The sequence below is a fragment of the Bipolaris victoriae genome (genome assembly GCF_000527765.1).
Source record: "Bipolaris victoriae FI3 unplaced genomic scaffold scaffold_35, whole genome shotgun sequence".
Classification (NCBI taxonomy): domain Eukaryota; kingdom Fungi; phylum Ascomycota; class Dothideomycetes; order Pleosporales; family Pleosporaceae; genus Bipolaris; species Bipolaris victoriae.
In genome coordinates, this window is record NW_014575357.1 from 267,585 (window position 1) to 279,898 (window position 12,314).

At 53.0% G+C, this 12,314-nt stretch overlaps 2 protein-coding genes across 2 annotated transcripts; one reads left to right on the plus strand and one right to left on the minus strand.

Moving 5' to 3' along the window:
- Window positions 1-1,328: 1,328 nt before the first annotated feature.
- COCVIDRAFT_97221 (hypothetical protein) lies at window positions 1,329-4,364 on the minus strand (the record flags this gene model as incomplete). Its single annotated transcript, XM_014701967.1, has 3 exons — window positions 1,329-2,658; window positions 2,709-3,838; window positions 3,936-4,364. The coding sequence occupies 3 exons, from the start codon at window positions 4,362-4,364 to the stop codon at window positions 1,329-1,331; spliced, it is 2,889 nt and encodes a 962-aa protein (XP_014557453.1).
- A 921-nt stretch (window positions 4,365-5,285) lies between these two features.
- Window positions 5,286-9,717, plus strand: COCVIDRAFT_26019 (hypothetical protein; the record flags this gene model as incomplete). Its single annotated transcript, XM_014701896.1, has 2 exons — window positions 5,286-5,458; window positions 5,913-9,717. The coding sequence occupies 2 exons, from the start codon at window positions 5,286-5,288 to the stop codon at window positions 9,715-9,717; spliced, it is 3,978 nt and encodes a 1,325-aa protein (XP_014557382.1).
- Between the last annotated feature and the right edge of the window lie 2,597 nt (window positions 9,718-12,314).

A 12,314-nucleotide genomic window follows, 5' to 3' on the forward strand; every position in this document is an offset into this window, starting at 1 on the left:
TCACATAGTTGAGAGACGCATACGAATGCCGTAATGCATAGAGCATGAGACAATGATACTACTATTACACACGTGTCTTTTTTGTTTGCCACCTGCCAGGATACTGATGACCAAGGCGCACAGGGAAGTTCCTTGAAGAAAAAACCATGTCCACATGTATATTCATGACTAGAACATTATAATCACACAGACAAGGTTCTAGAAGCAATTTCTGTAAGTTTTTTTTGTATTGATTTCTCCATTTGCCACGTATAAAATAGTGAAAGAAGCCAACTAGATGACACCTTTTTTTTTGTTTTACACAAAAAGATTAAACACACATGACTTCTATGCCAAAGCCCCATGATTGACGCCATTACGAAGAAAAGCCAAAAGGTAGTAGTAAATAAGAGGGGATTGGGGATGAACAGAACCAAATAAAAAAAAACATCAACAAAAACTCATTCCACCATGATTTTTATACACATCAAATCATTTCTTCATTTTCGGTGTGTGCCGTGCGACATGACAAGAAGCCCTTTTTCGCTTCGTCTCCCGCTATCGCCCAAAGTAAGAATAAAAGGCGAGAGAGAGGGGGGGGGAAGAAAGCAAAAGAGCGAGACCAGACTGTAAACAAAACAAAACACGCATAACCCCTTTCCTTCCCCGGCCGCCCGATGCGCGTGTGCGTATTCGTCTTTGGTATATAAAAACAACAGCGAATTTGCCTCCATTTCCAAACATACACAACTTGATTTTTTTTCTTTTCTTCGTCTTTCTTTTCTTTTCTTGTCCCATTCGCGAAGAGGGGAAGAGCGTGGAAAGGAAGGAAAAGAAGTTTCAAAAAAACGGGAATAGAGCGGAGGGGAGGTTGACAGACTCCCAAACAAACAACATAAACAAACATAAAGTGATCCAATCCCATTTCCTCCACAGGTATATATGTATGTCCATTTCCGCATAACTGACTTGATTCGAAGCATTTTTCGTTTTCTTTTATTTCCCCGGTGCAAAAAGTATATAGCAGACATCCGACGGGCATCTTGGGAAACTCCAGTTGGAAAATAAAGTGAAAGGCGTCTATTTGGGTGGGGTAACATCGCGAGATAGAGAGTGAGAGAGACATGGGGGGCGTGACTGATGGAAAAAAAGTCGGACCTGGTTTTCAAAATAAACAGGAAGAAGTCGTTTCCAGAGAGATGAGATGCACATGGCAACTGTTGAAGACCAGTATTCTTGGTTGGCCAGATCCTTGACAGCGGTGTGTCGATTGACAATGTTTGATAATGCAACAACAAATGGGTTACGTGGTCAGTGACTACTTCTCAGTGAGCCAAAGATGTACCAGACTAAGGGTGCCCATGCGGTTTGCTTGAGCTTCCATCTTGGTGGGATCCATTCTGCGCTGTCGAGCGTCTCCTTCTCGCATTCTCGTCATCAGAGCTGGAATGACTACTGCTTCCATCCTCGAGACCAATGCTTCCATCCTTGGATTCCCGACGGAGCCTATCGGCCTTGTCTTTGAGGTATTGAGCCTGCTCGGCTGCTCGCTGAGCACGAATCTGCTTCTTCCACATGGCAGCGTAATGACCATTTCGGTCAAGGAGCTCCTCATGTGTTCCACGTTCTTGGACCTTGCCCTTGTGGAGAACAAGAATCTGGTCAGCGTGGGTAATGGTACTGAGACGATGAGCAATTATGAGCATTGTCCGGCCCTTTGCCAACGTTGTAAAGGCCTCTTGGATATGCTGCTCCGTTTCGGTATCAAGAGCCGCCGTTGCTTCATCAAGCATGATGATTCGCGGGTTCTTCAAGATGGTACGTGCAATGGCAACGCGTTGTTTCTCACCTCCTGACAGCCGCAGACCGCGGTCACCAACCTTGGTGTTGTATCTATCTGGGAAAGTCATGATTTTGTCGTGGATGCTTGCAGCCTTGCATGCCTCGTACACGTCCTCGTCTGTTGCCTCTGGGTTGGCATACTTGAGGTTATACATGAGGGTCTCGTTGAAAAGGACAGTATCTTGGGGCACGACACCGATATGGCTACGGACCGAATCGATGGTCAAATCTTCTACGTCATGTCCATCGACTTGGATGCTGCCAGACATGGTGTTGTAGAAACGGTATAGCAGACGGAACACGGTCGATTTACCACCGCCAGACTCACCGACAAACGCAGTCGTCGTACCGGGTTTGCAGTGGAAATCGAGACCGGTCAATGCGGGTTTACGCTGGTCGTAGGCAAAGTGTACATCCTGGAAGCGGAGGTTACCTTCGCAAGTCACCAAGGGTTGCGCGTTCTCCTTGTCGACTACAGTGGGCTGCTCCTTGAAGAGCTCAAGCATGCGCTCCGAATTGATCATAGCAGACTGGATCATCCTGTAGAAGGTACCGAAGAAGTTGAGGGGACTCTGCAGCTGGCCCATGTATGTGATGAGCGTGACAAACTTGCCAACCTCTAGATCGCCAATGGCAACTTGGTATGCTGCGATGAAGCAGGTTACGAGAAGTCCCACCATGAAGACCATATTTTGGGTAATGTTCATAATGTTCAGCGAGAGCATGACCTTGTACTCTGCATTTTGGTACTTCCTGACAGCTTCACGGTAACGGTTGAACTCGTAAGCTTCGGCGTTGAAATACTTGACCGTCTCATAGGATACCATTGAGTCATTTCTGTGGGGCGTCAGCTAAGGGGGAGCTAGAGAAATACCAAGACTACTCACTTGACTGCATCTTCCTCTCGGTCAGCATTGACCATTTCACGGCGGATTTCCGCGCGCCATTGGGCCATGCGAATCGTCAGGTAGATGTACCAAAAGGTAACAATGGCGATTACGAGGGCGTAGTAAGCATCGAATCGGACAAGGAAATAGGCGATGGCAACGGCCAGATCGATGAGCATGGGCACTACGGAGAAGGTGACTTGTTCAAGGAAGGTGTTGATGGAGCTGCCCTTTCCTAACGCGGACAGGACCTCACCGGTCTTCTTGCCGAGGTGGAAGTCAAGACTAAGGCTGTGCACGTGCTCAAATGCCGCAACGGACAATTCACGATACGAGTACTGCGAGACAGGAATCCACAATGCTGAGCGGGCTGCGCCGAGCAGGCCATTGCTTCCCTGCAAAAAGCGAAAAGCAATGTAGACCATGATGGCAGTCCATGGATTGCCCTTCTCGGGGTCCTTGAGGCGGTCGACGATTTCACCAGTCAAATCCGGGACAAGAACATTGACGACGCGCTGAGCCAGAACAAGCATAAAACAAGCAACAACGACGAGTTGCAGCTTGCCGTCCTTGGAAGGCCAGAGGTAGGGGAAAAACACGTGATAGCCCTTGATGTACTCCCACCAGCTGCGGGCAGGCGCACCCGTGGGTCTGCTCCAAGCGGGCGGTGCACCCTCGGTGTGCTGGTGTTTGCCACCGACTGGGTGGACGGTGCCGTAGGAACCATTGGTGTGACCATTTTCCGCATGACCATTCTGATCGGCGCCACCCAACAAGGACGTGCTCTCAGTCGGCGAAGCCGTATCTTGGTGCGCCTTTCGCTGGGGCATGACGACGAACATGACGTAGAATCCGATAAGGGAAAGCAACAAGAGAATGCGCAGCAGGTCCATGGCGACTTCGCCGGCCTCCCAGTCAGTCATTCCAAAGCGCAGGCGCTTCGGGGGCGGGCCTGCAGTGGGCTCCTTGTGGGGATGCGTATAGATGGCGAAGGAGAGAGCGACAAGGACGATTTCCAGTACTGTTGCTAGGACCCATGTTGCAAGATGGGCCTCTGTGGGCGAGGGCTTCGAGTCAACGAGGGAGATGAGGAACAGACAGTAGACGAAGAAGGAGCCCACGAGATAGATCTAGTAGAGTCAGGACGGGGACATTTTGAATTTTTTTTTTATTTTTTTTTTCCTTGGGGAGGAGGCATGATGGTTGGGGTGGTGGAGTTGCACATACCACGACGGCTTTGCCAGCCCACCAGTGCTGCTGTTTCTCGACCAGGGCATGGGCGACGACGAGGACGGAATTGCCGACAAAGGTAAAAGCAGTGGCGAGAGAGACCCATTCGAAAACTCTCTTTTGGGCGTGGGTGACATGGTCGTGGGCAGTCCTCTTGACAAAATTGCGGGTTGGGTCGGTGGCGGGCAGCGGCTTGCCTCCAGGGCCGGTTGTAGTAGGTTTGGCGATATTAGTATTAGACTTGGAGGCGGCGATGCTGCGGGTGGTGAAGGCGGCCAGAAAGAAAACAAGCATAACGATGGGGTAGGCATATTGCAGGATGGCCGTGACGGCGCGGACAGGGCGTGCATAGGCCCAACGGTCGTCGTCGAGGTCGTCAAAAGGCGAAGGGTCGGCGGCGTGGAGCAGCAGCAATGGTTCGGCCATGGTGTGTGTCTCGGGCTCGGACTCGCGCGCTCCACTTGAGCATGAGACGCGGGAGCAGCTCGCAATCGGAGAGGGTGTTGGGGCGGGAGCGGAGGAGGGGGAGGGGGAGGGAAGAGGAGGAGGAAGGAGGAGGATGAGGCGAAGGAGAAGGAGAAGAAGAAGAAGAATAGGGCGGAGGGGATTGCTTGGGTTGGATGGAGGGCGATGCTGGAGGAGAGAAACACGGTGACATTGGCGCATGCGTTGCTTTCCGTCGTGGGCAAGAGGCGTCTTGAGAGCAGGGATGGCGGGCGGCCCGTGCATGATGATCGATTTCCATCTGGACCTCGACCTGGGACGCGACAAGTCATTATGGGGCCGCCCAGCGTTTCTCTCCTGCATGCAACTGCCCGGCCCTGCCCTGTCCTGCCCAGTCCTGGCCTGCCCACCCGCCTGCAGTAGGCGCAGAGTAGCAGCAGCACCAGCACCATGGTGGAGACGGCTATCTCTGCAACTTATCATGTACGTATACCTCCATCCAGCCATACATACAATAGGGTAGTAGTAGTATACTACTCTACTTGCTTTGCCCCGTCGTCCGGTACATGGCACGCCAGCCCACCAGCACGCAGCCCACCCGGCCAGCCCAGGGCCCGCCAACCACGCCATAACCTCACGGCCCTTTGCTGCTGGTGCTGGTACTGGTGCTGCTAGTACTCTACTCTGCTTACTGCCATTGCTGCTGCTCCCACGGCTTCGCTACTGCTGCCCGCCCTGTGCTTCACCGTCTGTCTTCGCGCTGCCGCACCACTGCCACCACCACCCCTCCACTACTTTCCCCCCTCGCCTCGCCCCGACTCGCCTTCTGGCACCGCGTGCAGAAACAGACTAGCATAGGATAGCACGCCCCAGATGAGCGCCGAACACCGTCGCGCGCCAGCCATGTCGTCGCCCAAGATACCGCCTGCGCCGCCGCTGCCTCTGCCCAAGAGGCCGCGCTCGTACTTTGAGCGCTTCGTTGCCCAGCCGCTGACGACGGCCTACTCGTCGCGGCCCCCGAGCGTGCAGCCCGACGGCGCCCGGCTGCCGAATCCTCTGGTGCCGAAAGTTCCCGGGTAAGTGTCGCAAACGGCTGTGTATGCATGGGCTGGATGGGCTGGATGGGCTGGCCGGCTGGATGACTGGCTGGCTGGCTGGCTGGCTGGCTGGCTGGCCTGTCTTCTCCCTACTCTCCGTCCCATACTACCTACGTACATACTCCACCCTGCCTGCCCCTCTAGTCGCCGTGCCCGTAATCCCCTCCTGCCCGCCTCCCATTGGCCGCCTGCCCCTGCCTGCCCCTGCCCCCGTTGCGCCTTCCTGCTTTGGGCCCCTGCACATGTCAAATGGATGGCTATGTGTAGATGCTTGGCCGCTGTTGCTTCCTCGTCCCCCACCACTTGCACTTGCACTTGCCTCTCGCCCTGCTCCATGTCCGCCTCCATGTCCATGTCCATGTACTACATACACATATACATGCACATGTACCTACACTCATCTCTCCGACCATGCCGCTGAGTGCTTCTGCAGTGTCCGCACAGGCTATTCGCAGCATGCAAGCCACAAGACGGGCCTCGACATTTCGGCCCTCGACATCAACCGCGAGCGCACCCATGCCGTCCTCGCCGGTAAAGAGCTGCTCAAGACGGTCCGCGTCCAAGATGCCCGCATCGTCGACGAGACCAATCTGCGTGCTGCCGTCCTCAACTATGCAGACTCGCACGCCCGCCAGCGCGAGGGCCTGGGCATCCACGATGTCAAGTGGTCCCATGGCCAGTTCAGCTCGCATATAGCCACGGCTGCTGCAAATGGCAAGGTCATCCTCTATGACCTCAACCGTGCCAGCGTAGAACTTACCCGTCTGCATGAGCACACCCGTCAGGTACACAAGCTTGCATTCAACCCCCACCAGGGGCACCTGTTACTCTCCGCAAGCCATGACTCCACCGTCCGCCTGTGGGACTTGCGCGACATGCGCAGGGACGCCACCATCTGTCCCAGCAGAGACCAGTACCATGGCATGAATGGCGGCATTCGCGATGTCCAATGGTCTCCCACTGACGCTGTAGAGTTTGCCTTTGGCACAGACAACGGCACTATCCAGCGCTGGGACTTTCGCTATACCAAAGGCCCTAAGCAAAAGATCACTGCCCACGACCAGCGCATCTGCACCTCCATCGACTGGCATCCAGACGGTAAGCATCTCCTCAGCGCCGGCGTCGACCGCACCGTCAAGGTCTGGGACTTCTCCATTACTGGCCGCCGCCAGAAAGCCGCCCATGTCCTGCACACGCCCTTTGCCGTCTACAAGGCGCGCTGGCGGCCACCATCTTGGTCCGATGACCACGACGACAAAGGCGTCTATCAGTGCACACAGATTGCCACATCATATGATCGCGAACATCCAGCCATCCATGTCTGGGACTTTCGTCGCCCCTTCTTGCCCTTTAGGGACATCAATTGTTTCTCCACTGCGCCATCCGACATGCTTTGGCACTCGCGTGACACACTATGGACTGTTGGCAAGGAAGGCATCTTCCAGCAAAATGATGTCCACCATGCCCCCAAAACTATTGATCGTCGCAACCTGCAGGCCTTTGCCATATCACCTACCGGCGAGATTGGCGCAGTCGCCCAGAAGAGGTCACACCCGCGCTCCTCTGCGGGTCTAGCCTACGTGGACGACGCTTACCTTGGCGAAACCCGTGATAGGCGTCATAGCTCTGGAAAGGCAAGCCTTCGAAACTCGGCAGACGACAGCCTAGATGATAGCTTTCTTGCCTCTGCCATGAAGCGCCATCACGTGCGCGCTGCCAGTAACAGGTCGACCAAATCGTTTAGTACAACTCCACCTTCTGACGTTGGTCCCAAGGTCATGCTCTTGAGTGACTCCATGGTAGTGCACAGCGATTCCCTCAGGCCAAATCAGACTGCCATTCGAGGTCTCTTGCCTGGTACAACCAATACTCAAATCTTTGCCTATCTTGCTCAAAAATACAAAAACATAGCCCTGCCTGACCCTCCAGATCTCGACTCTTTTCTTCGCCTGGAAAGAGTCTTTGAGCAGAATGCCGAATACGCACAGCGTGCAGCAATGTACCGGCTCGCTCAGTCATGGAGGATCATGGGAGCGTCCATTGCCGTAGCGACACGGCACCGAGCAGAGTTACACAGACAGCAAAGAAGGTTGCGCCCGCAGGTCACCGCCCTGCGGCTATCCAACAAAATGCTCGAGCCGTCGTCTGCGCCCATGGAAGCCCATGACAAGCGGCTGGCGGCGGCAGCATCCGTAAATCCTGCCGTGCGCGCCATTCTCGGTACCTTGGAGAAACCGGCACCGCCAGCCAGACCACCCACCACGATGATAGAGAGCACCTCCAATATATCAACACCTCTTGCTCGTCCCGTGAGGACCGGCTTTGGTAATGACACAAAAAGGCCTGACCTTCTTGACATTGATAAAGAGGACATGGTTCAACTGCCACCAGCAATCACTGCAACGCCTACCCAGACAAGTAGCGCACTTGTGCCTCCACATAAAACGTTCAGCAGCCCCCAGTGGTACCACTCTGGTGATGGCATTGACGAGCGTCGCGCCTTGAGTGGCAGCTACAGGGCATCGCCTCGAATTCCTCTGAGTCTCACACCGAGCAGCGTGCAAGGCATGACAATCAACGCACCTCGTTCAATAGAGCGTCATGACTCTGGGGAAAGTTTTGCCATGTTCTCGGCCTCTTCGGATTCCCAAAAGGGAAACTCTCTGCCCAGTTCATTTGCAAGCGGTAATTCGCAATCAAATCGGGAAAAGCTGTCATCAGAGGATTGGGACGCTGTCCCGGAACACTCTAGCTTTGGAAAGCCTAGAAACTCTAAAGATGAAGATCTAGGTAAAAGCGTGCCGATATCTCCAACCACTATTCCTATTGGTGGAAACGGCTCTCTGAATCGGCAGCATACCGAAGGCCCCGCAGGCAAAGGAATGAACCATGTTGATCAATCTGACAATGGAGAAACGGTCGTTCGTGACATGGAGAACCTGCGACGAAACAATCAACTGCTTCGTCAGGACAGTTCAGATTCCGAGGCACTCACCAGCATCTATTCATCCTCGTATGACTACAATATAGACATGGAGGCAAGCGGGACAATTGTGCCTGATGTGGATGATATGCGATCGCCTCATGTCCCAAAGCCGCCGCCGAATTTGCCACATGCATCTGGAAGCGCGCCCCCGGTACTGGATCCAGCCATGGAAGATGGTTTGTTACTGTCCGACTTCACGGCCATGCATGTCGATGCAGAAGCAGGATCGCCCTATTCCGTCATTGCCTTGCTGAATAGCGTTCTTGCATATCATACAAAAGCGTCGGATGCGCAGTTTCCTTCGATTCTGCTTCTCCTTCTCCAACCGCTCCTTCCGCAGACACAAAGTCCAAGAGATGACCCTGGTGCAAATGTAGGCGATGTCCTCAACGCCTTTGCAGATACTTTTGTGGCTCTTGGGCTCAGTCCAGCACAGGCAAAGGCCATTCTCTCGACACAGTTGAGTCAGCTTATAGCCACAGGGATCAATCCTTATCAAGCAGAGTCTATTCTTCATACCTACCACTCACAACTGCACTCGCTATCATTGTTCAACTCTGCGGCTACACTACGCAGGCTAGCCTATCCCGCCTATCCCGCCGTGTACGAACAAGCGCTCAAAGAAACACAGCTAGGATTGTTGTGCCTGAGCTGCAAGTCACCAATCAACAATACCAAAGACAAGATGCGATGTGAGTCGTGTAAGCGAACACAGGCGCCATGCCCAATTTGCTGGGCCAAGTATCCCGCCTTTGAGCCGCTTACCGCAAAAAAGACCAAGTCAAAGTTTCGTTCTAATCTGAAGGACCGAGGACATAAGCGGCAACGATCGTCTCTTGCTTCGGGCCAAAACCTTGGGGACGATCGTGATGCTGTCGGACCATCACCATTCGTCCCGACGGAGTGGTCTGCACCTACGGCCACGTTGTGGACGTGGTGTCCGCTTTGTGGACATGGTGGACACGCGAATTGTCTTTCGACATGGTTTGCGGACCCAGTTTTATCAGAAGGTGCATGCCCAACCGAAGGTTGTCTCTGTGACTGCGTTCAGGGCACTCGGCGAGACGCAAAGATTGAAGAAATGCTGCTCAAGAAGGCAGAAAAGGACCGATCTAAACTGGTACGCAAAGGTGATGATTGGAAGGTGAAGGAGAGTAAAGCCGTCTCGGCAGTCCGGAATGCGGCTCTCGATACCATTCCAGATCATCCTCAGCATTCCGGCTCCGGGACCACGACGCCGACGCGCAGATAGTAGAATATACCATGAATCATCTAAATGCCTCAACCCTTGCCAAAGGGCGGAAATCAAGCGGTGGTACATAGTACACTGGCCGGCCCGTTTCTCGCTCAGGCCCGCTACCTCTACATATTACCTAGTACATGAATGCAGCGGTCTCATCGCTCCACAAGAAGCGATTTTTTTCCGCCCTATTTCTGGGGATCCTGGGAGCGGTCTGACATCATATCCCAGTTAAAGAGTGCATCATCAAGTTTTCCCATGCTGGAGTACCTTCCACGAAGCTGTCTGCAGTATGCATAATCACACCGCCTGTATGCGCGCCAAGGCATGCAGCACGCGCCCGCTTCCCCGGGTATGTGTGTATGCGTGGGTCCGCCACGTGTTTCTAGTAGCCGACCGGATGGTGCTGGGCTTTCCGCCAGCGTTCGCTGTAATGCTTGTCCGGGCTTATTCTACAGGTGACACCATTACGAAGCTAGGGAGACGGTCTCCGCGATTCAGCAATTGCTCAGCTCCAGCTGCGGGACTATAACCCACAGGACACGCCAAAGTTTGCGAATGGGTACAAACGACTACCCACCTCCTGCGGCCAGTTGTGGAGCCCTTTAGAAGACGTATTCTCGAGCATCTGGAAGCATGGCTGGTTGATGTCACCGGCTAGTCCCAGCCTGGTCACAGCAAAGGACCACAACTATGTCTAGCGTTGCTGCAGCCCTACCGATGCTTCATTTCATCCATTCATCCACTGTGCAGCATACATCAGGCCACTCGTATTCGTTGATGTAGTCGCAATTCAACACAAAGACAGTGCACAATGTACTATGCAGTGACTAAGAAATGACCAATTTGGCTGACAGGTGCGAGAAAAAAAGCAATTCATTGTCTGTGCTCGAGAACGAGTTCGGAAAACGGAGCAGGAGGTACGCGCACTGTCATGTACCGTGTTGACATGGCGATATCGGTCTTTGGCCTTATATGTATCTCAACAAAGCAGTTTTTACACTTGAAACATATGTGTGCGGTCGCCATGTGCGGAGTCCAAATACCGCGTCTATGGCACTTAACGACGTCTTAGTGTTCAGGTAAGCATACGTGAGAACGGACATATGTATAGTTACATGCCGTAACACCAATTCGACTCCTGCTCCTACGCCACACATCAGAAAAAGTAAAACCAGCCGCAACAAAAGCAAGGAGATGAGCTAAGAGGAAATACTTGGCGCATATTCGTTAGGCAAACCTTACTGTAACCTCGCACACCTCCCATCACTACACCACCTAACATGTATCTAAATCAATAATGCCATCTCTCCAATAGTCCCAATTCAACACGCACATCTCCCGTCCTCGACGCCCATTCTCCGCCATCTTCCCCTCCACCCTCCACATTCCTACCCGGATACCGATATCGCGCGCCATCGGCCCTACTATTGATCGGTGTGCTTACTGCACTTGTACAAGGGGAGGGAGGGGGGGGGGAAGGGAAAAACGGGTGACACCTCCCCCCCCCCTCTCCCCTCGTTATTCAAGCGCCCACACAACAAAAAGCCTCTCAACGCCTCTTCGGCTTACGTTACCCCAGTGTTCCCTGCGATATCAGTAATCCTGAGAAAGAAAGAAAAATTTCCACCAAGTCTATGTACATTGTTACATGCATTTCCAACTTAACCTTTTTGCTTTCCCTTCGGGCGGCGGGCGGGGGCTTTTTTGGGGGGGGGGGNGGGGTTTAGCGAAAGAATACAGTTTTTTTTTCCATCGGTCCGTATATGTATGTATGGTCTTGAATTGAGTTTTTTTCTTTGGGCTCTGGTCTGTGAGTTTTCCTCGTATCGTCGTACCTTGATTTTTACCCATGTATTCTGGAAATCCAATAACATGGATGCGGCGGCGGACACTAAGCGGAGGAGGACAAGATCGGACTGGTTGTACCCAGATCTCTCTCTCTCTCTCGCACCCGCTCTCCTGTTTTGCTCTTATGTCTTATTCATACTGTAGATTCTGGGAATTGCCAAGTTCAATATGTAGATATTCGCTACAAAACTATGTGACAAGCTTCCCAAAAAAGAAATAGAGATTGGTAATAGAACAAACATGTACTGTTTTGGCCTACTATTCCGCACAGAACCATTGGCTTGTCAGGACTTTCATCTCGTCGTGTTTCTCGCACCCCTCCCCCCGCTCATTCTCTAGCTGCAGAATGTAAACAAAAGTCTAGACCACATCCCCCCCTCTCGTCTTTCTCGACATGGTAATCTTGGCCTCGTCAAACGTTACACGACAGCTCTCGCCCGCTCGGCTGCGCGGCATGAGGCATGCAGTTGCATAAGTGGCAAGTGTATACATGCGCTTACGCTTGGCCTGAGGAGCGGGGACATGACGGCGGGGGGCAGGGAGAGGCACAGAGCTGCCGTTTAGGCGAGGTGTGGTGGGGTAGTTAGGCTGCTTCTTGTTATTTTTGTGTGGTTATTTTTGAAAGAGAGGAAGGAAGAGAGAGAGAGAGAGAGAGAGAAATGGAGATACGAACTGGCCAACACGAATGAGCAGGTGGAATGCTGCATTGCTGATCTCTGCTTATCACTTCGTGTGATTCTTTTGTGGTGCAACATCAC